General features: G+C 54.1%; 1 protein-coding gene and 1 long non-coding RNA gene across 2 annotated transcripts; both read left to right on the top strand.

Annotated features, from left to right (window-relative positions):
- Positions 1 to 1,195: 1,195 nt before the first annotated feature.
- WNT9A (Wnt family member 9A) lies at positions 1,196 to 26,814 on the top strand. The gene is made up of 4 exons (XM_003123611.6): positions 1,196 to 1,402; positions 20,076 to 20,332; positions 21,121 to 21,383; positions 23,588 to 26,814. Exons 1-4 carry the CDS (start codon positions 1,308 to 1,310, stop codon positions 24,068 to 24,070), a joined length of 1,098 nt encoding a protein of 365 aa, XP_003123659.2. The 5' UTR covers positions 1,196 to 1,307; the 3' UTR covers positions 24,071 to 26,814.
- On the top strand, positions 6,564 to 13,685 carry LOC146405397 (uncharacterized). Its single transcript, XR_014837314.1, has 3 exons — positions 6,564 to 10,867; positions 11,006 to 13,144; positions 13,425 to 13,685. It is a non-coding gene; the product is annotated as an uncharacterized LOC146405397 (long non-coding RNA).
- Positions 26,815 to 27,137: the final 323 nt, after the last annotated feature.

Here is a 27,137-nt window from a genome sequence, read left to right as displayed (position 1 = left end):
TAGCCCAGCCTTTGAAGGTGCTCAGGCCCCCAGACCCTGGGTCACTGTGGCGGGAAACAGAACTCTGACTTCAGGTGTCTGATATACAGCTGGACTCTCCCTCTCAGGCTCCTCCCTTCCCACACCTCTGGCAGCACTGGCCATGGAAGTGAAAGCTAGTCGTCTGAAGGCTAGCATTTAGGGGACTCCTACCCCACAGCCTGTACCCTACAGCGGTGCTCTTCTCCGTGGTTTGTGGCTGTTGACATGGAGAACCCCTGGCCCAGGGGCTTCTAAGCGTTCTCCTTGATCCCATCCTCTATCTGGTAATTTGTCTTATCTGTTTTAATTACAGCTTGGGGCTTTGCCTTGCTTCAGCTGTGGCTCTGCGTTCTCTGTGTGCCCAGCGGCTCATCTTGCCTCTACCGGCAGCCTTCGTCCAGTTCTCACAGTTTCTGAGACAGAGGTCGCCCCAGGATCAGCGCGGGCAGTGATCTCAGCCTCTAGTTCACCTCTCTCAATTTAAATGTAGGGAGACAGCTCCCAAAAGGTCGAGTGACTCGACCTGCCTGCACCATCCCTAGTCAGGTTGTCTCACTCTCAGGCCTACAAACCAGGGAGCAGCGCTCCTCTGGCCTCCCTTTTTAAAAGTCATGCTTCGCAAAGTGCAGGGGCATCACCTGCTGGCTAGTCTCCTCTTTCAGGAAAACTCCCCCTTCTTGAAAACTCCCTCCGGAGCGCTCCAGCTCTGGGCTGACACCCGAGTCCCCTGCGGCACCACCCCCTGGCTTCCCAGCCAAGAGCTCCGCCCTGGCCCCGCCTCGGGCCACACCCCGCCACCTCTGCGGCCCCAGGTTCCCCCATCCCCAGATCCCCTAACGCTCCCACCCCTTGCTCCCACTCCAACGGCTGTACAAGGACCGCCCCGCCCTCTAGCCCCAGGCCACCAATGCTCCGCCTCGGCTCCGCCCCCACGGCCGCGCCGGGGGCTTGTTCCCTTCCCCCGGCCCTCACCGCGCTCCGGCCCCTCCCGCCTCTTCCGGCCGACCGGGTTCCCACCCGCCTCCTCGCGTGCCTTCCTCCCCACGCGCGGGGCGCGGCCGGAGACCCGAGTGGCCGGGTTGCAACAAGGCTGGGCGGTGCACTGGCTCGGGTTTCGGCCCGCCCCCGGCGCCGGCGTGACTCCTCCCCGGGCGCGGGCGGGGCCGGGCCAGCTGGCCGGCGCCCCGCCCCCGGCCTGGCGCTCCGGGCGCTATAAGAGGGCGGCGGCCGCGGGGCGCCCTGCGCGGGGCCGGGAGCGCGATGGTCAGCCGCCGCGGCGCGGCAAGATGCTGGATGGGCCCCTGCTGGCGCGCTGGCTGGCCGCGGCCTTCGCGCTGACTCTGCTGCTTGCCGCGCTGCGCCCCTCGGCCGCCTACTTCGGGTAGGTGCCTCGGCGGCCCGGCGGGCGGGGCAGGGCGGGCGGGCCCGGCCGGAGGCCGGCGGGACGCGAGGGCGGGGGCGACCCAGGTGCGTGGGGCGCGGTGCCCAGCCTAGTGAGGGCCGTCGGGTTGCCTGGAGCGGTTTGTTTGCGACGCTCGCGTCGCCGGATCCCGAGTCGGTGTCCCTTTGGCGCGGCGTGAGGAAAGGGGCTGGCGTACCCGACGGGCTGGCGCGAGGCCCCGGTCCTCCGTGACCCCGGAGCCGTAATCACTGGGGCCGCGCCCGCGACCGTGCGCGGGGCTCCCTGGAGCTCTGAGACCAACCTTTGGTCCCCGCTCTCTTAGGCCGGGATTTCTTGCCAAAAGTCTGGAGCCTCCCCGGCCCCTGCACACCTCCCCCCCCCTTGCAGTTTCCCCCTCCTTTCTCTCATCGAGAAGTTAATTTAACAACAACAAAAAAATACGTACAAAATCCAGATGTTCCTTGCACTGAGCCCCAAAGGGGGGAAAAAAACTACAGTCTGGAGGAATTTTATTTTTCTTGCGCTTTTCTTCTGACGCTTGTTCGGGCCCGGCCTGAGGGAGCGCGTCTGTGGGACCCTGTCCAGTGCACAGGGGCCAGCTGGGCTGTGAATGCTGCCTCCCGGCCGTCTCCAGGGTCGCTGCCACATGTGCTTCTCCAAAGCAGCAGTTTGCGTGGTTTTGGCGTGTCTCTCTTCGACGTTCCTTCCTGCCCTTCCTCATTCCTCCCTCCTAGTTCTTGGATGTCCAGCCGGGCAAGCATTGGGGACTCTTTCTGTGTTCAGGTCTGGGTGGCATCTTGCGGGCAGCCATATGGTTCTCCTCAGACTACTCACCTTCTGCTCCCTCACCACTCCTGCTTAGCTCCTGTCCTGTGTGCCCTGCGGCCGCTCCCGGGCTGTCGTCCTCCTCCCGTTGTCACCTGTTCTCTCTCCTCTGGCCCGGGCGCCGCCGCGCAGCGGCCTGGCCAGCAGAGGGCCCCGTTGGTCCAGAAATGTGCCACTGATAGGGTGGGGAGAGGCCGACTGGGCGAGGAGCCCTGCAGGTGTATCCTGTTCTCAAAGAAAATAAAATATTTTCATGGGAAACTTTCCCTTTGTGTTTTTCTCCCCCACCTTCTCCTGTTCCTTTCTCCTGAGTTGTCTTCCAGGGTCAGCTCCCTGTCTCCTTCTCCTGGAGACCCCACCCCTCAGCCAGGGCTGTGGCTTTGGGTTTGGCCCGCCTGGGGCCCAGGCCATGTAGAGGCTGGCACGCCCCTGCATGCCATCTGTGCAGCCTTTGCCTCACCCTCTCGGGCACAGGGAGGGTCAGAGGATGGCTGTCTGGCTGCAGGTCCACGGTGAGTCACGATGGCCTGTCAGCCAGCTGTGCCTTCTCGCTTTCCCGGCCCAGCCATGGGTCTGCTCACCAGGCTTCAGACACACCCTGGGCTTGTCTGCGCCACACTGTGCTTTGGTTGGAGTCTCCTTGCTGCTGGCTTTCCTTCTGGGGAAGATCAGATCCACAGGGTGGCAGTCCAGGTCCTGGCTCCCACCCCCATCCCCACCCCCACAGCATCCTTCTCTTTCTCCATGCTTTCTCTGTGCTTTGTACCTCCAGGAAAGTCTGTTTAGCTCCCTTGAAGGGAATAAGTCCCTTCCTACAGTGGATGTATGGCAAGTAGGGAGGGCTTAGAGCCCCTGTGTCTCCTCTGGCCAGCCCCTTTGACCCTACTCTTTGACCCCAAAATCCCCATCAAGTGAGGCTTCTCAAGTCCTGCCCCATGGGTAGCATAGGAAGCAGTTGTGCTGCCCTGGGGACAGCTGGCTCTGCTGGGGGTATCCCCTCACCCCTGCCCCCTGCACTAGACTGCTAGAGAGACAGGACTCAACTTGGTGGAATGGAGGTCCTGGAGAGGGACAGACTCTGTTCCAGCCAAAAAGGCAGAGGAGGGAAGGGGCCTGGTCCTGGAGGAGTCTGCTCCTGGTGTGCTCTGCAGGATAGCACAGGCATGGAGGCCCCGCCTCTGGCTAGTAGTGACCAGATGAACTTGGGTTTGGGGCCCTTTCTCCTGGCCCAGTAAAGGGGCAGGAGCCAGGGGGGAGGTGGGGAGGAGATGGTCCAAGGCAGGCAGGGCAGGGCAGGGCTGGGCCAGAGCCAGGGGGCCTCCCTGTGCCTTGTACTAGGGCTTCCCTCCCCACCCTAGTACAGAGGGAGCGCACGGGCCAGCCTGGGGTGGGGTGGGGGTGGCGGGGAGCTGGGATCCAGGCCCTCCTCTCCCTTCTCCCTTCCCCCACTCCCCCGCTCTGAAAGCTCTGCCTGGCACAGAGGCTCACAGGCAAGGCAGCTCCAGTTACAGCCCAGAAACCCAGAGAGGCTGGCCTGGGGGAGGATCACGTGGGCAGTGGGAGCCCTCCCTGCCCCACCTACACCCCCCCCCCCCGCCCCCAGGCTGCAACCCTACCTGCCTTACTCCTCCTGTCCTTCTCAGGCTGTGGCCACTAGGAAGACCCCTCTAGGTCACCTGCCTGCCATGGGGAAGGAGCTCTCCTCTCTCCCTCCCTGGCCTGACCCTGCTTCTGGTGTGATTGGCAGGTGGTGTTTCCATCTGGTTCTCCTGGGGCTACAGAGATGTATGTGCTTTGGGGTCCTATACAGCTTGGCCTGAAGCCCTCTTGGAAGGAAGTGGAGCCTGGCTCTGAGCAGAAAGAGGCTGTCTCAAGGTCTTGTGGCGAGTTTGAGATACAAACTCAGACACCTCTCCTGCTGCCAACCACCACCCACCTCTGCCCTGGCTGTGGATCTGGGTGGGCTCACCCATACTCTGTTCCTATCTTGATGTTATCCTCAGGTGAGAAGATGGAGCTAAGGAGTGGGCCAAAACCTGCTCAGGAAGGGTTGCCCCAAGGCCTTAGAGCAAGCCATCTTTGTGCTTCTCTGAGTATGGAGCCAGGGTCTGGGTCTGGGGATTTTGGGGATCTGTGCCTGCCAGAGCTGGGACTGGGCTCCCTGGCACCTCACTGCCTTTTTCTTAGAGATCCTGTGTGTGTTTACGTGCTGAGCCATCTCCCAGCAGAGGCCCCTGGGGATGCAAGCATCCAGGGACTGACCAGGCAAAGGGAGGCCCAAGGCTTCCTACATGATTAATCTCCAAAAGAAGTAAGAAGGGGCACAATGAGCCTTGAGGCTCTTTCAATACTCCATGTTGGCTTAAATACTCCATGTTACATAGGAAACATTTGCAGGCTGGCTTAGGGGGTGTGGGGCCTTTCTGTGAGGTCTATGGGCTGGCCCTAGCTCTCTGGTCCAGGCAGCCTGGAGGCCTGCATGGAGGAGGCAGCATGAGGCTTGGCACCCAAGGGCCTCCCTTGTCCATGAGGGGTCTTCGGAGCCAGTTTGAAAGGCAGCTAAGGTGCTCTGGATCATTGTGAATGATCCAATGGACCATTGTGAATGGTCAAGTGGGTGTTAGGGCCGAAGGTCTTTATGTAATTGAAATGTAATTCACATCCTGTAAGTTCACTTGGCTGAAGTATGCAGTTTGGTGGTTTTTAGTATATCCATGAAGCCCTGCAGCCAGCACTGCTGTCTAATTCCAGAACATTTTCATCACCCCAGAAACCTCATATTCTGTCTACCCCCCCCTCCCGCAGCTTCTGGCAACCACTAATCCACTTTCTGTTTCTGTGGATTTGCCTGTTCTGGACATTTCATATAAATGGAATCATACAATATGTGGCCTTTTGTGTCTGCCTTTTTTTCACTGAACATACTGTTTTCAAGATTTATTCACCTTTGTAGCATGAATCAGTGTATCATCCTTTCTTGTGACTAAATAATATTCGACTGGATGGATGAATGGCAGTCTTTTATCATCTATTCATCTGTTGATAGACACTTGGGTTGTTTCAACCTTTTGACTATTGTGAATAACGCTTCTGTGAACATTGTATCCAAGTTTTTTTGTGGAGTTTTCAGTTTTTCGGGGTATATACTTAAAACTGGAATTGTCAGATCTTATAGTAATGCTGTGTAGGGGCTGCACCCAAGGGTCTTCACAACAGATCTTCCTCCTGCTTGGCCCCCCGTGGACTGTATGGGGGGTCAGGGTGCAGTTGGCTGTTCATTTTCTGGCGCTGGTTCAGGGAGTGGGCAAACTAAGGGCCCTGGCACTGTGCTTGTGTGCTGCCCTTGGAGCGGGGGGCTACTATCATGGGGTAGTGTTGGGGCTGTGCATGTGGGGTTGGGAGAATAGACTACTTATTGCCAGGAGGTGAGGGTACCTCTTCTGCTTCTCTGAATATTGAGCCTGGGGCCCCGCAGGGATTCCTGTGTGGCCACAGCACAGGTCCTACTGGCTGCTTGCAGCTGGTCCCTAGAGTAGAAAGAAGGAGGGAGAATTTCAGGGTAGGAGGATGGAGCCTGATGGTGGAAGGATGAGGCTGTAAGGTGAGCCTGTGAGTGGGCAAGGGAAAAGATGGACTGCTGCCAAGAGAATGAGGCAGGCCTGATGGGCATGGGGGCTTGAGCTCACCTGTAGTGGAGGTTAGCCTTACACAGTGAGACTGGGGTGACCTAGAGTCCACTAGGCAGTGGGGCTAGGGAGGGGCTGCAGAGCGTGAAATGTCCCAGCAGATTCCCTGGCCAGGGTGGTGTTGCTGTGAGTCAGTCCCCATGTTGGGGAGTCACATGGGTTTGGGTGGCACTTAGGGCAGGTGCTATGCATGGAGACCCATCTCAGGACAGATGTGCCCAAAGCAGTCCTGAGAGACCTTGGATCTGGTCTTTGGGGGAGTGGCCATGGAGAGCAGTGTGTGTTTAAGGGGTTCAGAAGAGGATAGGCCTGCATTAGGAGCTGAGGGGGAGGGAGGGCCCAGTGTCCAGGGCAGCTGAGGAGCTGGCAGGGATATTACTGAAACCCCTTGGAATTGGCCCTGTGGGTAATAGCACCTCAGAGCAGCGGGTAATGAGAGATGCAGGGTGGGGCAGCAGGCTGGGGATAGGGGAGGGCTTCACATCAGGGGAGGGAGCCCTAGAGACAGGAGAGAACAGAGGAGTGGTATGTGGAGGGGACTGGACTTCCTGTCTGCAAAGGAGGAAGGATTCTTCCTTGGACTCATAGTCTGGAGCCTCTGTGGCCTGCAGAGGGACCAAGGTATCTCAGTTTCCCAGTCGTGGATCCAGGGAAGACATGGAGACAGGTGGAAAGAGCAGGTGGGGGAGGCAGAGGGGATCCCTTGGGAGGGGTGCTGACTACCCTTTGCATCTCTGATCTCCAGAGTACCCCCTGCCTCTCCCTGTCTCATGGGCAGTCTTCTCTAGGGGGCTATGGACTCTCAAACCCTTGGCTCCTTCCACAGGCTCCTGGTGGGGGGGGGGCTGCCCTGGCCCCTTAGTACGGAGACCAGATAGAGACAGGTGGGAGTGTCAGGCCAGGACCTCTGCTCTGGGAACCTTGTGCATGCAAACAGTGGATTCCAGAGGCCTCACGGTGGGGCCTGAGGTGAGGAGGAAGCCGCCGCCATCTGGCTCCCCTCAGCTGTGTGAGCAGATGTTCTGCCACAGCCGGCGGCCGTCTGGACGGGAGGACAGCTGGCCTAATCTCACCCCTGTCCTTGCCACTGTGGTCCAGGACCTGACTCCAGAGCCATAGGCACTAGTGTGATCCTGCCCAGGCTTCCAGGGTGGCCCTAGACCGAGGGTGGCACCCATTACCCACCCCAGGGGCTTTGTGATATCAAGGACAATAGAAGTGTGTGGCTATTTTTTCTCCTGGAAAAGAATGCACACACCATTCCTCCTGGGCAGGGGCGGGGGGCGGGGCGCTGTGGGCCCTGATTTCAGGGAGGAGTGATGAGCTGATAAGGGGACTGGCTTGGCTTTCCTAGCTGCAGAAAAATGACACCTGTCAGCAGGGCCGGCACTGAGCACCCTTAATCTCAGCCTGGGGGACACCAGGCTCCCTTTGTGTATTGTCCCAGTAGTGAGGGTGCCCCTTGGTGACCACTCTGGCTCAGTAGGCTGAGGCTCAGTAGGTTTTAGATGAGGCACAGTTGTCTGGGAAGTTGGCAAGGTCAAGTCCCTGCTTAGAGGTCAGCTTCTGGTGGGTGGGGAGCAGGCCCACTGTCCTAATGGGCCTTCACATCCTCTAGGGCCTGCCTTAGCAGTTGCCTCTTCCAAGAAGACAGAGGACAGTTCAATGGTATTGCTCTTTACCCGTAGCTTACCTCTTGGGAGGCCAGGGGGGTTCCTCGTGGGATTTCCTCCAAATTGCACTGGGCTGGCACTCCTGAGGCCTGTAGGGAAAGTCCCCTCTCCCATCTACTTCCTGGCTCTGCACTCAGGAGCCTGATGTGGATTCCAAGGTTCTCATTTACCAAGTGGGCCAGCCCTCTGCCCACCTCTGGCTCTGACCTCCACCACCCTGTACCCACATTGCTGGCTGGACCACTTCACCTTCTGGTCATGGCCTGGATGTTGGACAGAGACTTGGTGGGCAGTGCTGGAGTTCCAGGGGGCAGGTGGGAGGTAGAGACTAAGGATCCCATTGAGTGAAGTTTGGGGAGGTGGGGGCAGATGGAAAGGCTTGTGCTGCATACCAGGTCTGCAGGCATCTGCAGGAGGGCTTGGTGGCATGGGCTGGGTGATGACCAGCCTGTTTTCCTGCAGGGACTAATCATTAAGGGATATCCATGGGCTGGGCCTTGTGGCAGGTGGCTATGCCAGGGCCTCCAGTGGAGGGCAGCCCCACTCTGCTCAGTGTCAACCTGGGTGGTGTGTGCTGGCGGCCTGGCTCCGTGACCCACGGCCATGGCTCTCTATCCTTCCCTGCCCCTCCCAGTGAGGTTCCTGGCTGGCCTGGTGCCTCTGGCCACAAGAGGAAACCCAGCCGCCCAGCTGGCAGGCCCTGCACCTCGAGACCGGCAGCCGGACGAGGGAATGGAAAAAGGCAAGCCTCAAGCTGCGTTTGTTTTTCTTAGCGATACCTGAGGTAGACGTGGCCAGGGAAGTGGTCTGGCTCAAGAGTAGAGGGTGCCAGGGGCTCCCAGCCCAGAGCACATCAGGGCTGGCTCCCTCCCAGGCAGAGAGAGCAGCAGTGGCTGTTCAGGCCACCCCAGGGTAGGATGTTGATCAAGGCTGTCCCAGTGTCTTCCATCTATGTCTGGCATGGTGCTGCGCACCTGGGAGGCCAGCTCTAGGAAGGAAATCAGTCATCGAGGTGATTCTGGTCGTGATGAGAGGGGGGTCCTGTGGGTCTCTAGGCACCTGCTCTGCATCTTGCATGTCCTTCTTTGTGGCAGCTGTCAGTGAGGCCTGGGGGTGTGGTGACCAGGGCACAGAAGTGTCCTGGTCACTTTAGTTTCTCCACAAAGCCACTGATGCCTATCTTCTCATGGCAATCAGTGAACATTGTGTGTATGTGTGGGGGGTCCCACAAAGCCTCGGCTACCTGCCTGGGGACCTGTAGGCCTGCTCTTCTCTAATCTGGGCTCCACCATCTTATTCTGGAAAGGATGCAGTTGGCTGGTGGCCCTCAGAATCTGAGGGTCCCACAGGTTCTGTTTGCTTTGGCGGCCAAGTGTGGAAGGGGCATTTCTGTTAGGCTTGTGGATGCCAGGCTTGGTGGGCAGTGCTGTGGGTCCCAGTGTAGTGGAGTTTTCTGAGTCCTGTGTCTGCCAGCTGACTCCCAGGGTGGCCAGGCCTTAGCTAAGTAATCCCCTGGAGTAGCCAGTCAGTGATGTGGAGCTGGCGCTGATCAAGAGCTCTTCGTGCCCTGGAATGTTGGGGCCCTGTGAGGTGGGAAAGTCGAGGCCTGGTGGTTCTCACAGCTGATGGCAGTGACAGCTGTCATAGACACAAAGTCCCTGCCGCAGTGTGACCTGTTCGTGGGGCAATGCCCTGCTGCCCTTCCTATTCCCGTCCCTTGGCCCTCATTTTCTCCTTGGCACAGCAGGGCACCCAATGATGGTGGAGATTAAAGGGAGCCCCAGGCTCTGGTGGTGGTATCTGTGCCCACCCTACACCTGCATGCCTGAGTGAGAGGCTGCAGGCCACAGGAGGATGGAGGGTTAATCTCAGAACCAGTTCTCAGCATTGGAATTTGTTTTGAATTTGATTCACACAGAAATTAAATGCCGTCTGGTGGGGCTGAGGTTTCCTTGGCAGAGTGCTGTGGCTTCTGGAAACTCTGGCCTCTTCTCTTTCCGCCCAGCCTAGGGTCTGAGCTTCCCATGTGCAGGGAGCTTGGTTTGTGGGCAGGGTAGCCCTTGCGGTGGCTGGGCCTGTTGGTAGGAGGAAGGGCAGTCAGAATCTGTCCCCTACCCAACCACAAGTGAGAAGGAGTGAGGCATTCTAGGGGCTGAGGGGTATGGGACAAAGACGGCCCCAGTGCTGGCACCCACCCTGATCTGACAGTGCTCATCCTGTTACCTGGCTGTCCTTCAAAGTAGGTATGAGGATATGAGACTGGCTGAATGCTCATAGGAGCTGCCCTGGTAATCTCTAAGCAGTCAGGCATGACAGCCTCAGGCCTGGCCCACAAAAGGGGTTGGGCATCTCCAGACATGGCTCTGTCTGTCCTAGGTTCGTTCCTGCTCTCCTCAGGGGTGCATGTGGTCTCTGAAGAGCTGTTGCAGTCTAGTTGGGGCAGGGCGAGCCCTCAGCAATGTGGGACCTAATCCAAGGTGAATTAGTCTCCAGATCCTTACCTTGATTACATCTGCATGTTCTGAGGTTCCAGGTGGATATGAGTTTGGGGGACCTTTACCCTCTGCTTCAGATTATTCCTGCAAACAGTCTCTCAAATATAGCAACAGCATATGGTCAGAGATAACTTGGTGTGTGTGGAAGTGCAGCCAAGGACTTGAAGAAATGATGGCAGCAGACCAGTAAACAGAGCATCCCACACTGAATAAAACAGTTCTCGGTGTGCCTTCAAGAGCAAGATAAGCTTGGGATATCTGTAAGGAATGAGAAGCCACAAAAACTGACCCAGCAAGTTTGGAAAAACCAAATAGAATTGGGAAAAAAATTCAAGTAATAGACTGATTTGAAAGCAGATTAGAAATAGTTGAAGAGAATTGGTGAACTTTAAGATAGGTCAAGAGAAATTACCCATGGGAAGGCAAATGCATGGAAAACAGAGAGGATGAGAAACCTGGGAACACTGAGGAGGCCGCCTGTGTCACCAGAGGCCCAGAGGTAGAAAAGAGGGGGAATTGATGGGGTGAGGTGTGGAGAGAAAGGCTGAAAAATTTCTGAAATTGATCAGAACAATCAAGAAGACTCAAGAGGCCCAGTGTCTTCCTAAGCAGAAAAAATAAATGTTCATGCTGGAGCATTGCAACTGTAAAACACCAAAGACAAAGAATTATAAAAGCAATCCAAGAAAAAAAAAGTACAGATCACCTCCCAAGGATCATTAGGTTGACAGCTAACTTCAGAACTGAGAGCAAAGCCAGAAGATGGTGGGACCATCCACTTGGTAAGTGAAAGAAAATAACTCCTGGCCACGAACTCTATGCTTAGTGAAGCCTACTCTAAAATGAAGGTGAGGAGTTCCCGTTGTGGCTCAGTGGTTAACGAATCCGACTAGGAACCATGAGGTTGCGGGTTCCATCCCTGGTTTCGCAATTAGACCCCTAGCCTGGGACCCTCTATATGCCGTGGGTGCGGACCTAGAAAAGACAGAAAATAAATAAAATGAAGGTGAAATAAAGATATTTTCAGACAGGTTGAGAGTTTCTCTGAAGGAAACTTTGATGCTGCAGCTCTGGCATGGGAAATGGCCCTGCTGTGTTTCAGATGCAGAAAGGAATGAAGAGCAACGAGAATGTTACAGGGGAGGAGGAGGATAAGCGAGTATTGAACAACTTCCTATAGGGTCCTAAATGTAGAACTAAAACACACAACAGCGTATAATTCTGGGGAGTCAATGAGGTTGTGTTCTCAGGCCTCATATTACCCAGAAGGGGGTGGTATTCCCAATGCTGGACATGAGTAACTTATATTGTAATTTTGAGGGAATCATGAAAATAATGGAAATGAGATTTCCAATTAACAGGAGGAAAAGCATAATAAGAAAAATAACCCAAAAGAAGTCAGGAGAGGAAAAAAAAAAAAAAAAGGAAATAGAAGAAGCATGGCCAGCAGAAAAGATAAACTGAGACCCTAGGAGCTCAGTGGAAGAAATGCCCCAGGCATCAGGCTGGAGTGATTGGGGTTGTAGTCAGGTCCTTAGTTTAATTATAGGCTCTGTGTGAGACCCATACAATGTAAGGATAGAGAACATAAGAAGATGGAGAGAGAACACACCCATTCAATGGACCATAAAGCAAAGAAGGAAGCAAAAGTAGAGCAAGAAGCATGTGCTGTGATTCAGACTCAGGACAATGATCTGAGCTGTGACCTGGTTTTAGTACAGTGACCTGGGGCTGTGTCAGGCCCAATATAGTGACCTGAGTTATGGCTCAGGCTCTGTGCAATGACCTGAGGCTGCAGTGCTGGAGAGACTGAAGCAGCCACAGTGGTAGCTTAAATGCATGTTTTAGAATATGCATTTATTGGAGAGACACTTGTGAGCTCTCAGAAAGTATCCATCACAGAAGGGGGAGAAAGAATAGTGAGGTAAGCCCAAAGAAGGCAGAATGTAGAAAGTAGAAGTACTGCAGAAATTGACACAAAAATGTGCATTAGAGATGAGAATGGATCCCTTGCTGGGAAAAAGGTCTTGGAAACATCTTAGGAGACTAACCTAGTGAAGAGGAGGCTCAGAGTGCTAGTGTCCCACTGCAGGGAATATCAACACAGATTCTGCAAACAAAAGCAAGGGAATGTAATGAACAATTCCATGCTGATAAATCTGAAAATTCAGAGGAAAAATGGAGAAAGCCAGAAAAGTAACAGAAACAGATCCAAGATATAGAAATATTGACTAATACTGTAGTAAGCAAAGAAATTGGGTCATTGGTATAGCCACTATGGAAAACAATCTGACAGTCACTCAAACAAACATAGAATTCCTTTATGATTCCAGTATGATATATCCACTCCTGGGTATATATCCACAAGAAATAAAAATTTATGTTCATGAAAAAATGTGTGCATGAATGGCAGTAGTGGCATAATGTATAATAGCTAGAGTGAACAACTCAAATGTCCATTATCTGAGGAGTAGAAAAACAGAATGTGGTCTCTCCATACAGTGGAATCTTATTTGGATTAAGAGGTGAAGCGCTGATTCATGTTATGACATGGAGGGCCTTGAAAACATTGTGCTAAGTGAAAGAAGCCAGTCACAAAAGTCCACATGTTGTGTGGTTCCATTTATATGAAATGTCTAGATCAGGCAGAGCCATAGAAACAGGATTTATTAGTGGTTGCCAGGAGTTGGGGGAGGGGAATAGGGAGTTGATAGCTAAGGAATACATTATAGGGTTTCTTTTTGAAGTGATGCAAATATCCTAAAAATTGACTGTGGTGGTATTTGCACAATCTGAAAATATACTACAAAATGCTGAACTGCATACTTTAAATGGGCAATTTTTAAATTTTTTTGTTTATTAGGGCCACAACTGTGGCATATAGAAGTTCCCAGGCTAGGGGCTGAATTGGAGCTACAGCTGTTGGCCTACACCATAGCTACAGAAATGCTGGATCAAAGCTGCGTCTGTGACCTACACTGCAGCCAGATCCTAAACTTACTGAGTGGGACCGGGACTGAACCTGTGTCCTCATGGATACTGGTCGGGTTTGTTACCACTGAGCCACAATGGAAACTCCTAAATGGGCAGATTTTTTTTTCTTTTTTTTTGTCTTTTTGCCATTTCTTGGGCTGCTCCCGCGGCATATGGAGGTTCCCAGGCTAGGGATCGAATTGGAGCTGTAGCCACTGGCCTACGCTAGAGCCACAGCAATACGGGATCCAAGCCGCATCTGCAACCTACACCATAGCTCACTGCAACGCCGGATCGTCAACCTACTGAGCAAGGCCAGGGATCGAACCCGCAACCTCATGGTTCTTAGTCGGATTCGTTAACCACTGCGCCACAACGGGAACTCCCCTAAATGGGCAGATTTTATGGTAGGTCAATTATATCTTAATGGAGTTGTTTTTTTTAAAAAGAGGAAAAATAGAATTTGGATCAGAAAGGAAATCTTTCCACCAAGAAAAGGTCAGCCTGCATGGCTTCATGGCATGCATTGTTCCAGCAAGCAGTCAAGAAGACACAATTCTAATCCAACACAACTCTTCTAGAAAATTAAAAAAAGAAATCAAAAACAAAACCAAAACTCTCGCTAAGTCACTGAAAGTCGGCAGGAAGAGCATGGGAGAAGAAAATTACAAGCATGGATGCAAACATCTTAGACAAAACATCATCAAGTTATATCAAGCAAAACAGGGAAAGGATAAAAATCCATCATGGCCAATTGGGTTTATTCTAAGAATGCTTAATGTCTAACATTAGAAAAATCAATTAGTGAAATTCCTCAATTTAGCAGATTAGAGGAAAAAAATGACACATCAATATATACAGCGATGACACTGATCTTTATCAACATCCTTTTGAAAAATTTTTTTCTTTTTGGCTGTGCCCATGGCATGTGGAAGTTCCTGGGCCAGGGATCAAACCTGTGCCACAGCAGTGACCCGAGCCACATCAGTGAAAGCACCAGATCCTTAACCTGCTGTACCACAGGGGAACTCTTAATTTGTGATTTTTAATACACTCATAGTAATCTAAAATCAGAAGGGAAATTCTTTAAGGTGGTACAGGGTATCCAGAAAAACACCCAATGAACCTCATTCTTAAAGTGAAATGGCAAAAATCTTCCCTTTTAAGACTGAGAGTCAGACAGGGATCCCTGTTGTCACACTTCTCTGTATCTGGGTGATGTCACCTGTCTTAACAGACCCTCAAGCATGATGGGGGTTGTTTCTCTCATGTAGCAATACAGTTCTGGCTCTATGAGTGCATTGACTCCTGGTCTCTGGCCTTGTAGTGCCAGCCTTTAGGGTGCTGTGCCCTTGTCTCCAGAGGGCTGCATCTGGATGGCAGAGATGTGAGTTTGGACTTGTGGAGGAGAGATGAGCAAGAATGAGAGTGCCCACTTTCTGGTGGCTTTCTCCCTCACTTCATGGCCACACATGCTGGCAAGCGCACTGGGCAGCCCAGTGCTGGCCAATGATGCAGAGCTGGGGGTCAGGAGGCTGGGCCCCAGAGAGTAGCTGGCAGCTTCTGCATGACTGATGGCCCTAGCCAGTGTCAGAAATCAGCAAGACTGTGTAGCTTTGAAACTAAGAAAGCAGACTGGTGTCTCTGCAGGTGGCATGATTGTATAGAGAGCATCTGAAAATAATCAGAGATTTTGTATTTTGGTGACATAGCAAGGTCACTAAATACACAAAATCAACACAGAGTCAATTGGACTTTTGTAGATCAGCAGCAGAGGGGAGACTGGCTTTGTGAAGATGTTTTATTTTTATGCACTATCACTCTGGAAAAAAGGGTTGACTCTAAATACAGTGCAGCCCTATCAGGGGCTGTAAGATTTCAGACTTCAGTGGGGAACCAGTAAGACTTCAGAGAGAGGTAAGAAGGGAATTCCATTTAGAGAGAGATGCCACTCTCACCAGTGGAGAGACTCAATTCTGCACCCCCAGAAGTCATGACTGCCACAGCAGACCCTGTCCCATGTGTACAAATGCAGAGCCAACACATGCCTCTGAATCTGTTGGAAGGAACTCCTGATGGAATCTCAGTAAAACTTCAGTTCAGTGGTCGCTATCCCAGGGTGGAGCCTGGGAGTGACCCATATGTGAGGCCACTATGATGTCATAGAGCAGTGAGGAGAGGGGACTTTTGGAATCTTGGGGGAGGGATGCTAGCCCCACCAAAACTCATAGGCAGATGCCAGCTGGATGCAAAGCTGGAGGTGCACAGCAAAATGGGCCGCTTTTGAAGGGAGGATGTTTAGGAGACTGCTTATGACGTTAGGGGTGGGAGTTGGGAGTGTCCCAGGCACAAGGCTGTTTTTGAGCTGTGTTCCATAGTTGTGCTACTCATTTCCACGTATCTTTTGAAAATACCTGAATGTTCCAAAGTGCCAGGCTGACATTTAGATCTTGTCATTTCTTCCAGGGAAGAGGGTCCAGTGCTGGGAGAGGCCAGTTAGATGGAGCAAGGACAGGCATCCTTGGCTTATATCCTCCATGGGCCACCTAGGCAGGCTTGTGTGCCTGTCTGTCTCAAATCAGATGCCCATGGTGAGGGAGGGACAGCTGTGTTCAGTATGGTGACAGGTGCACTGGTATGTGCAGCTGGGTGGTCGGTGGGGGGCTGTTCTGTGCCAGGCACTTTCTGGGCTGGAAGGTGCAGTCCCTGTAGGCTGTGTGGGCAGATGCTCATTGCTCTAGGCTGGCATGTAGCAGTGAGAACTTTTGGGGGGCTCTCACAGGCCACTAGTTGTATTTTGAACTTTGTCATTTTGAATGGGCCACCTATGCATGGGACAATGTGTGAGTGGCTCACAGGCCCTAGGGAGAAGAATGTTTCCTCTGTCCCATGCTACCTTTGTCCTGGGTTACCCTGTGCACCCACACATGTGCGTGCAGGTCCTCTTCAGAGTGAGGGCTACACCTATGCACTGATTGTACATAGCAGGTGGGCAGTGGCTTTTCTGATGCTTGCTGGATACTTCATGGAAGGGATGGATCCCATTTATTCAGCCAATCTCCAGTCTTTTTGAGTAACAAAATGCTTCCATTGTTTTTGTATGACAGCATTGTGTTGGGTAACATGTGAGTGACATATGCTTGTACATTTTAAGAATATATCTGTAGTCTGTATTTCTAGAAAGAGAATTGGTGGTTGAGTTTTATACATATAATCAGTCCAAAATCCTATCCATGGAGGAACACTTGTTTCCCTGTGTCCTTAGCAGTAATCTTTTCAGACATTGATTTGTACTCATCTGATGAATGAAAAATAACCTATCAGCGTAGTTTTATTTTGCATTTTTGAATGAAATGCAAATAAGTTTTTAACAGACAGCTAATTCCTTCCCTTGAACTATATGTTCATATCCTATGTCTACTTAACAGTTGATTCCTTTGTTATTGATCCAGAGGAGAAAATACACCTGTGTTGACACATGTACATGCACATGTGCCCACATGCACAGGCCCACACATAAGCAAACAAACTTGGCCCTTGGCCCAGGATCCGAAATGCAGCATTTCCCATGATTTTTGTCTATTGGTCTTTTGACCCTCTGCTACTTTTTCACTTTGCAGAGATTCTTGTGCTTTTAGATAGTCAAATAAATTTTCAAGGCATTTTGGTTTCTAAGTCACTGTGATAAAAGCTTTCCTGATTCTAAGAATGCTTTATGAACCTCTTCTCTTTCCTCCAGCACTTCTGTGGTTTCTTCCTCATGTTAGGGTTTCTGTTGTGGGAGACCTATCCCTTGTCCCTGGGGCCTTCTCCACTGAGTCCAAGCCCATCTTATGCCTTCCCTCTACCCTGTGTATTATCTCACCACTGACACCTCTGCAAGGGTCTGTCTTTTGTCACTTCACTCCAGGCCATAAGCCTGCAGAGTCTACCTTGATTGTTAAGGGGCTGGGGCAGGGGGCAGCTGGCAGCTGGCAGCTAGGCCCTCATAAAAGAGAGGTGGGGGAAGGGCTGCCTTTGTGGGAGGGATGCCAAGGGACAGAGCAGTGCGTTCCCCTCGGGTTCCCCCTTGTGCCTACCATGGGAGCTAGGTGATGGCTCAGAGGAAAGGCTTAGCCCTTGGGCCCTGGGCCTCAGGCCATGTGGCCACATGGCTGTCAGCTGGCCATTCCTGGACTGGGGCTGAACTTTCCTCCATGTCCTTCTGCTGAGAACAGATGTAGACCCCACCTGGCTAGAGGACAGGGTCAGCTTGCCTGGATCAGCTTGTCCTGTGTAGTTTGTGCACAGGCTGGCCCTAGATGGGTGGGGCCCCTGTTCTCAGTCCTCATATGCAGAATTTGGGTGCAGTTGGCCCTAGTGCCTTCAGGTAGGCTGGAAGGCAATCACCTGCCATTTGTCCCCTGCTCCTTGTGCACACCCACATTGCCCTTTCCAGCTTGGCCCTAGGTCCTCCTAGGATAGTCTTGCAGTAGGGGGTCCTTTTGGATGCTGGGCCTGAAGCTCAGTTAATCTGGAAGAATCTAGCTTGGGGGTGTGTGCCGTTTGGAGGCTACAGTGCTTTAGCTGCATGGCAGGCAGTTCTCGGCACAGCTGTTGACATTCCTGTCTGGGGACAAGACTCCACCGTGTGTGCTGCCTTTGTGTGGGAAGTGTGGCTCTTCCGGCTCCCAGCCCAGGGACCTTGGGCCCCTGCCTGCTCCCTGTTCCAGCTCGGCAGCTGTCCTCAGGCAGGAGGCCTAGAAATCCACAAGGCTGCCCTGATGTCAGCCCCTGCCCTGTCCCCATGCCCTTAGGCATGAGGTTCTACCCTTAGGTAAGGGGTGTGGGTGGCTGAGGTCTGGAGCCAGCATGCATTGCCACTTCCCCAATGCATTGTCCTATCTCCAAGCTCATGTGTCTTCTCCCCATAGGACTTTCTACCTCTGCATCCCCACTGCTCAGCGTCCCACAAGGGATGTGTCCATGCCTCAGAGGATTTGGGGATTCTCCTCTAGCCTGCATCCATGCTGGCCTCCCTCTGTGCACCCAGGGAGCCTTCTGGTTCAGAGTATCACTTAGGCAGAGGGGAATGGGCCCTGCAGCAACATCTGCATGGACTTGAGCTGGCAGGGATGCTACTTTGTGCTCTGCTCACCCATACCCTTGGTGTCAGGGTTGGGAGCAGTTGCCACCTCTGCTTCCCTACAGCTCACTGGTGCACCAGCTCTGAGCATTTTGGGGAGCAGGGCCAAGGCCTGGGGTGAGTCTTCTCAGGGTGCCCACCATGGCCTTTCTCATGCTATACCTAAGTATGGAGAGGTGGGAGGATGGTCCTTTCTTCTCTGCACCCCTAGGCCTGGCCAGCCTGCTCTAGACAGAGAGGCGTTCCAGTGGCCTCTTTGTCTAGCAACTGCCTGGGCCTCCTGTTGGCCTGGTTCCTGAGCCTCAGTGCCCTGCTTTCCTGTCCTCAGGGAGCTGATCAGTGAGGGTTAGACAGGGGTGACTCCTTTAGGGACTGAGATCTGGGGGCCTCAGGACAGGGCTGATTTGCTCTGCATAGGCCCCATGCTTGCCAGGATAGATGTGATGACCTCATCCCCTCAGCAGGGCAGAGCATGCTGGGGTATGTGTGCATGCTGCTTCAAAATGCAGCATCCCTATTGGTCCCCAGAAGAGCCTCAGTCTGCAGCATTACTGCTTGAGTCTGCTAGAGGATAGGCTTCTAGAAGGCCTCACCCACATCCCTTTCCCTGCAGAAAGCTGCAACTCTCTATGTCAGCCCAGTGCCCGCTATGCCCTTTAGGGGCTTTGGAAGGACACTGAGAAGGGGGATGGGGCATGGAGTGGGCCTTCAGTATCTGTGGGCACCTAGCACCCCTGGTTTTTGTGGGTTGGCTGGGGTGGGGACTGGGGGTGCTTGTTTCCAATAATACATGTTGTTTCTAGCGGTGGACTCTGAGCCCCACCCATGTCCAGGTGGATACCTCTTGCTTTGAGAACTGAAGTTCTGGGTAGGGCTGGGCATGGACATGCCTGGAGCCTAGATGTCTGTCCAGGGATGCTGAGGCCCTTGGTTCTGAGCACAGAGTCAGCAGAAGGCCAGAGCCAGTCAGTCCCTGGACGGAGCGAATGCTAAGGCAGGCCGGACAGCTGATGACCGACTCAGGCCAGGGCCTTGGGTCAGCCAAGAGAGGGATTAGAGAGCCACAAGAACCAGGGCCCACTTCCTAAGGGGCACCTGGGTTCCGGGCTGGGAGGTTTTTTCTGGTGCAAGTGTTCCTGGAGACCCCAGCGGGACAGTAGGGTGCCCAAGGACAAGGAGTGAGCTAGGGTCTTCCCCAAGGGACCACAGAGCTGTTGGGGGGTGGCAGAGGATGGGGTCCTAGAGAAAGCTGGGTAAGCAGTTATGGGAGTGAGTGGGGAGGGTATGGTAGATGTACATCTCATACATGTACCTCCCTGCCCTGGTTATCTCTGCCTTCAGCCAGCACCCTGGGCTGCAGTCCCCCTGGATATGTTCATGTGGGTTTCTAGCTATCTGTTCCTTTCCTTGTCATCAGAAATTGGGCGGTGAGGCTGGTGTCAGCTGGGGTGTGACTCTCTGAAGGGAGTTGTTGGGGAGGAATCAGCAGCCATGTGGGTGCCTGAGGCATGCTCTCTGAGAGAACCCAGTGTGAGAACCCAGGGCATGCAGGGGGCCAGGCAGAGGTCCACAAGCAGTTGGCAGGGCAGGGGGTGAGGTGGCCAGGTGGGTATGGGGCCAAGCAGCTGCAGAGAGGATGCTTGGTGGGCAAGGGTCCTGTGACCTTCTTGCTACCCCTTCCCCACCAGATTCTCTGTGGCCTTTCTGTACCTGTCCCTAGGCTTGCTACCCCTCCTGCGCACCCCCACCAGGTGGGCCCACTGAGGCTCTGATCCAGTTACCACCATACTTTCTGGCTGGGCTGGTTCTTCTGCTCATCTGGCACTCACCTCCTGCCTTCTGGGACAGGGCTCACTTTGGCCTCTCTGTGTCCAGGCTGACGGGCAGTGAGCCCCTGACCATCCTCCCACTGACCCTGGAGCCAGAAGCAGCTGCCCAGGCACACTACAAGGCTTGTGACCGGCTGAAGCTGGAGCGCAAGCAGCGGCGCATGTGCCGCCGGGACCCTGGTGTGGCTGAGACGCTGGTGGAGGCAGTCAGCATGAGTGCTCTTGAGTGCCAGTACCAGTTCCGGTTTGAACGCTGGAACTGCACCTTGGAGGGCCGCTACCGGGCCAGCCTGCTTAAGCGAGGTAAGTGGGTGGAACATTGGGCAGGAGCAGAGAGGCAGGACCTCCTAGCTGTGGTCTGTGTCCCTAGCACACCACCTCAGCTGAGTTCCAGGTGACTGGGGCAGTGGATGGGATTTGACCCCCAGCTCCCCTGTTCCCTCCCTGCCATTCCCTCCCCTCCCTCTTGACCTCTGCCCCATGCTCAGTCACTCCTCACACCTGCATGGAACAGTTGCTGCTGGCACAAGTCACATATGGGCAGCTTTGGCAGGGCCCAAGGCAGCTCTGATGGCTCTTGCCACATGGCAGTGGCTGAGGCGCAGTGCCTGGGCACAGGAGCAGGGATCCAGCTGGCATCCCATCCCTGAGGACAGAGCCTCCTCTCTTGTGCTTCTTTCGCATGAGGGTGTTGAGAGGGACTCTCAGTGAGTCCCTCAATAGACTTGTTTAAAAACTGGGGACCTGAGGCCCAGGTCATGGCAAGGCCCATACAATGCCCTGGCCAGTCCAGTAGGTTGGAACCATAGAGGTATGGGGTCTCTGATCACTGGGCACAGCTGTGATTGCAGTACACTTTGGGTTCTCTCCTGTCCCTGTGATCACATGCACTGGCCAAGAGAGCACTTCCAGGTGCACATGTCAGCCCAGGCAGGTATGTCCCTCCCTGTGTGGAACACCAGGAAGGATCCTTCCCACAGACCCTGCTCTATCTGGAATGTGTGCTTGGGGAGGCCATGGCTTGACTACACCCAAGTGATATGGGGGCTGCTCTGGCCTACTGACCTGCCCCTTCCCCCTCCCACCCTCAGGCTTCAAGGAGACAGCCTTCCTCTACGCCATCTCCTCAGCTGGCCTGACACATGCACTGGCCAAGGCATGCAGTGCAGGCCGCATGGAACGCTGCACTTGCGATGAGGCCCCTGACCTGGAGAACCGAGAGGCCTGGCAGTGGGGTGGCTGTGGGGATAATCTCAAGTACAGCAGCAAGTTTGTAAAGGAGTTCCTGGGTCGGCGGTCTAGCAAGGATCTGCGAGCCCGTGTGGACTTCCATAACAACCTCGTGGGTGTGAAGGCAAGCGGGGCGGGGTCTGGGGTGGGAAAGGGTGCAGGGTGGGAGGTACGTGGGGTATAGGGCAAGGCATGGGGCCGGGGGTAGAGGCAGTATGGATTGGGGCGTAGTGCAGGGAAGTGCAGAAGGGTGGGCAGGGGCACTGGTGAGTGAGAGGGCTGAGGGCTGGGAGGAGGTAGAGGCAGCTGCCTCTGTGTCTCTGTTTCAGCCATTGGTGCCAGCCAGGGCCTCCAGTCCTCAGGGATGCTAGTTGAGGGTGGGGAGCCCCATGGAGGGCTGCTCATTGTCTCTCATGGTCAGGTAGAACCAGAAAGCCTATTTGCTGCTGGCTGGGGAGGAGGCAAGTGGGTCTGGGATGGTCTGTGTCTGATCCTGAGTGGCCAAGGCCACAACAAGGGTCTCCTGCTGGCAGCATCTAACCAGGAGGACAGTGGACTATGCCCTACCAGCCAGGGCTGAGGGGTGGATGGTCCTGTCACTAGGGACCTAGATGGCCAGTGGCCAGGGAAGTGTATGGCTCAGGAGTCCTGGGAAAATGCTGGGGGTGTGGCTGGCCCGAGTTAGGGAGGCTGCTTCTCCCTCAGGGACTCGGTCTATGGCCAGGAATCTGTTTTGAGGAAACCTGAAACAAAAGGCTCAAGGTGAAAAGGACTGTTTCAGCTCTCTTTCTGGGCCCTTCTGGATGCTGCTGGCTGTAGGCATGGCTGGGCCTGGAGGAACCTGGCTTTGTAGCCATTCTCTACGTACCCCCAGCCCCTTGGCTCTGTACCACTGGAAGAGGCATCAGGCCCCATCACCTTCACTGTGGACAGAGCACCCCACCCTCTTAGTGCCTGTACAACCTGGACAATCAGATGCCTCACAAGGCTTAGCCTGAGCTGTGGGACAGTCAGGGCCTGGGAGGGGCATCTGTGTGCTTACTGGGCAGTCCTGGGATATGGAGCCCCGGCCTGGAGGCTGGAGGAGGGGCGAGGTAATTAACACCAGCCTGGCTCTGAGCCCCCTTTATTGAGAAGCCAGAGTTCTGAGGTGTAGGCTTATTAAAGAATCAATTTCTTCTTTTTCCATAGGCTCTGCCCCTCCTTCCACCCTTTGGGGAGGGGTGCAGGCTGATTAAATCCCCCAGGCGAGGCCCTTTCTTTTCCTCTGCACTCACCCTTTTGTAAGCTATTAATGAAAAGTCAGAATATGAAAGTGCTCTATTAGCTCCACTGGGCCTGGGTAAGCTGCGTTTTAATTAAATTTGTCCGGGTTTCTCAGCAAAGTATCATTAAATGTGACTCTTCTGTTGCCTGACTGGAGGGCAGCTACGTTTCTTAATCCCCCTTGAGCCTCTCCCTGGGGCAGTGTGGGAGCTCAGGCTTGGCTGAGGGCCCACTGGGAGAGAGACCTCCCCTTCCCCCGCTGTTCTTCCCTGTGTCCCTCTAGGGACCCCAGTGCAGGAAGTCAGGCAGGAGGCCCCCCGGGGGAGCTGGCCTGACTCCATGGCTTTGCAGGTAGGACCCAAGTCCTGTCAGGGGAAGGATTTTGCCTTAATCTCTGGCAGCTTCCCACGTTCAGAGCAGAATGTTGGTGCCAGGCCATGCCTGCCCCTGCCTGTGTGTAGGGGGTGAGGGGGTGTGGCCCCCTCCCATTTGGGCTTCTCTGAAGGCTTTCTCCTTCCTTTCAAGATCCTCTTAGGGGGTAGAGGGCAGTAGCATCTGATCACTATGCTTAGATAGGGACATGGTCAGCTCAGATGCAGACTCTGGTGGCCAGTTCTGCCCATTAGGCAAGATAACAGACTTGTCCTCACCTTTTCAAGGAGCAAACTGCTGAGAACAAACACTGAGATCTTGCTGGGGTGCTGACAGCAGGGCTAGTGGGGTGTGCCCTGCCCTTGTGGAGGTCAGCCTGGGATGCAGGGATGGGAAGGAGGGTCTTTACAGTGCAGGAGATGGGTTCAGGGTGCTGTGATGTCTCCTCTGGAGGCTAGGTGCTGCCTGTGGATTTTTCTGATCCTGGTGGTCCATGGCTTGAGCATGTGGGAGCCAGGGAGCCTGGGTGATAAGCAGGGGTGACCTCCTGGCCTGAGCCCCAGTTTGGGGGGCCATGAGGTCTGGCCCTGATGTAAATGGCAGTTCCAGCCGCTCTGAGAATTGTCCTCGGGGACTGGTCTCCGGTCTGCTCAGAATGTCCCTCATGCCCACCTCCCTTCCTTTCACCAGGTGATCAAGGCTGGGGTGGAGACCACGTGCAAGTGTCATGGTGTGTCGGGCTCATGCACCGTGAGGACGTGCTGGCGGCAGCTGGCACCTTTCCACGAGGTGGGCAAGCGCCTGAAGCACAAGTATGAGACAGCGCTCAAGGTGGGCAGCACCACCAATGAGGCCACTGGGGAGGCTGGTGCCATCTCACCACCACGGGGCCGGGCCATGGGGACAGGTGGTGGTGACCCACTGCCCCGCACCCCAGACCTAGTGCACCTGGATGACTCACCCAGCTTCTGCCTGGCTGGCCGCTTCTCCCCAGGCACTGCTGGCCGCAGGTGCCACCGGGAGAAGAACTGCGAGAGCATCTGCTGTGGGCGCGGTCACAACACACAGAGCAGGGTGGTGACCCGCCCTTGCCAGTGCCAGGTGCGCTGGTGCTGCTACGTGGAGTGCAGGCAGTGCACCCAGCGTGAGGAGGTCTATACCTGTAAGGGCTGAACCCCTGTGCCTGGCCAGGCTGCTGTAGGGGTGCAGGCAGTGTGTGCAATGTGAGGGGTGTACACCTGTAGGGGCTGAGACCCTAGGCTTGGCCAGGCTATTGTGGGGGTACAGGTGGTATGTGCAGCGTGAGGGGTCCAGACCTGAAGGGGCTGAGTCGCTGGCTTGGGTGCCCCCAGCATACTTGACAGGGGCAGAAGCCTAGGGGTTGGCTGGGTTTGTCGTCCCTGCCCCTTTGTCTCCCCATCACAGAGGTCCACTCTGACCTCTGTCCCCTCTGCTTGTCCCTCCCATGACCTGAGAGCTTTGCACAGATGCTTTCCAAGCTGTGTACCCCTTAAGTCACCAGTTCCCACAGAGTGGTGCCCCTTCTGCTCTTGGTACCCTCTGAGGAGCAGCAGGCACATCTTTGTGACCTACAAGGCCTCTGTGTGGGCTGCCTGTGGGCTGTCCTGCACCAGCACTGGCTTAGAGAGTCAAACCACTAGGAGAGAGAGCAGATGCCCGGCTACCCAGATGCGGGGTTTTACTGCTGGCCCCCTCTGCATTGAGTACTTCTTTTTGGAGTGATATCAGTGACTTTTAAGTTATTTTTATTTAACTAATATATAATTATTATTTTCTCCATCCCTGCAGTCTCCCAGGCTGTGGCTTCTCTCCTTGTCAGAGCCTGGTCTGGAGGGACCCCTTTCCCCTTCCCCTCCAGGCTCCTTCCTAACCCATTTGCCTGATCTGCTTTGTTGTTTGAAACCACTAAATCAAGAGAGACATTGCTGTTCATTGTTTTTTAAAGAAGTAAAGCAGGCTTTTTCTGGCCACTACCCTCATGGTTTCTGAAAGCCAGGTCCCATGGTCCAGGTCAGCTGCCCACAGCAAGGCTGGCTTGGGAAGTGGATGGGTCCTGTTCTGTACTCAGTGGGCACATGGCTCCACACTTCAGACTGTTCAATGCAGATTCTGGGGCTGGGGGTGTCAGAAGGTGGCCTATTTTCCCCCAGAGGTGGGCATGGGCAGAGGGGCAGGGGCAGCCCCTTGAAGGTTCATTCCATAAGAAAGGCATGGCTTGCTCTCTGTCACTATGGGGGAGGCAGAGTAGGAACAGACATGGGTGGAGAGAGTCTGGGGATAGGATTGACAAATGGAAGGCTGGTCTTCTTGGCCATGCTATTGATTTTGCAGGGAAGGGAAAAGGATGGCCAGCACTGACCTGAATTAGTTTGACTTTGTGTGCACACATGTGTGCATGTGTGTATTCATGCATGAGTGTGTGACGTGTGTGTGCATGAGCATGTGTGCATGCATGAGTGTACATGTGTATGTGATGGTATGCATGAGTGCACATGCTTGCTTGTGTGTGAGCTTTTGTGTGTTTATGCATAGGAATATGATCATATCTGTGCATGGGTATGCATGTATACACATGAATACATTCAGTTGTGTGGCTGTCCATGTGCACATGCATGTGTAGTGTATGTGCATATGCGAGCATACATTATGTGTGTGCATCATGCATGTGCATAAGCACTTCTGTGCATGTGTATGGTGTGTGTGCCTATGCATGCTGTGTTGGTATGGTCAGTGATGGCTGGTGTATGGCCTCTGCCCTCTGCCCATCCTAGGTCTGGGGCTTTCCTTCCCATGTTGACAGGGCCTCCAGCCCTACGCCCATCCTGCTCAGCTCCATGGCTGTGCTCTGAAGGTGTGGGCTTGGATTTGGGCAGGTACAGAGCTGGGTGGCAGCATGGACATGGGAACTACTGAATGAAGGGGTTCCTTGGAGTCCAGGGGGGCTTCAGGAACCCTGGAGACTGTGTTTTAAAAAGAAAACCTATTTATGTGGATATGGGTCTCTTTGTACCTGTTTCATAGTGTAAATAGTAAAGTTTATTTTCCTGTGGTTCAGAGAACATCCCCGGGAATAACTGCATGCTGACAGAGTGGTGCAGCCAAGGCATGTCCCCTGGGAGGGAGCCAGGGCGGGCTTTATGGCAGTGGGTGATATGGGTCTGCTCCTCAGTCTCCTTCACAATTGGCTAGAGAGGGTGGGGATGGGCTGGGGTGCATTCCAGTTGTCCCCAGGCATCCCCACCTGCTGGGACCTGGAGCAGGCAAAGTTGGCCATGCTTCCATGACAAGACTGTAGCTCAGTCACTAGTGGGTCTGGCGAGGTGGTAAATCAGAGGAAGGATTTCTTTTTTAATCAAATACCACATTTAGCTCTATGTCATAAATATTAAGAAAAGTGTTTTTTTAAAACAAGGCAGATTGAAAATGTCTGCTGTCTGGTTTGTTTATACACAAATATACAATAGAATGTCTTGCTAAGTGAAGAAGCCACTCCCGCTTATGGAGCCTCTTGTTAACATGCTTCTCTTTTGTGCAGCAGAGGCTCTCTAAAAGGAAACATGTTCTGTGGTGGGACTCAGACACTCCCCACCCCTGGGCTGCAGGGGCAGAGACATGCTGAGGGACAGGCAGGTCCTGGCCCCCTGCTCTCTGCCCATGTGCACAGACAGGACTCTGAGCTTGGTTAGGCCAGGTCTAGGCTGGCGGGAGGAGAGGGGCATTCACACATGAGAACTCTCTCTGTTCGGAGTCTCATGTGAGCCTATTGATTTCTCTACCTCATCTGTATAGCGAGTAGGTGTGTACTCGAGTGACTTGGAGAATGTATTTATTTAATGGCCTTGTGTAACAGAACAGAAACAAATGGAAACACTAAATAAATGTATTTTTAAATTATAGCACCATCTTCATTGGCTGCCTTCAGAAGGATATTGGTGGTCCTGGGGAGAAAGGCCTAGGGGAGGAGGGTGTGTGGGAGGAGTGCCTGAGGGAGGAGGATCTGAGGGCAGAGGATCTGAGGGAGGAGGGTCTGTGGGAGGAGGATCTGAGGGCAGAGGATCTGAGGGCAGAGGATCTGAGGGTGGAGGGTCTGAGGGAGGAGGGTCTGAGGGAGGAGGATCTGAGGGAGGAGGGTCTGTGGGAGGAGGGTCTGTGGGAGGAGGATCTGAGGGAGGAGGGTCTGTGGGAGGAGGATCTGAGGGCGGAGGATCTGAGGGTGGAG

The sequence above is a fragment of the Sus scrofa genome, chromosome 2 (genome assembly GCF_054392235.1).
Source record: "Sus scrofa isolate SSC_HxYL_T2T_F1_AM1 chromosome 2, Sscrofa_HxYL_maternal_Yorkshire_Landrace_v2.0, whole genome shotgun sequence".
NCBI classification, from domain to species: Eukaryota; Metazoa; Chordata; class Mammalia; order Artiodactyla; family Suidae; genus Sus; species Sus scrofa.
This window is presented reverse-complemented; position numbering and strand designations above follow the sequence as displayed.

What these genes read in the sequence shown, in the direction of transcription:
- WNT9A (XM_003123611.6), top strand. Translation starts at nt 1,308, where the DNA reads ATGCTGGATGGGCCCCTGCTGGCGCGCTGGCTGGCCGCGGCCTTCGCG. An exon ending in CCCTCGGCCGCCTACTTCGG is followed by an intron (nt 1,403 to 20,075) that starts GTAGGTGCCTCG and finishes CTCTGTGTCCAG; the next exon opens with GCTGACGGGCAGTGAGCCCC. An exon ending in GGCCAGCCTGCTTAAGCGAG is followed by an intron (nt 20,333 to 21,120) that starts GTAAGTGGGTGG and finishes TCCCACCCTCAG; the next exon opens with GCTTCAAGGAGACAGCCTTC.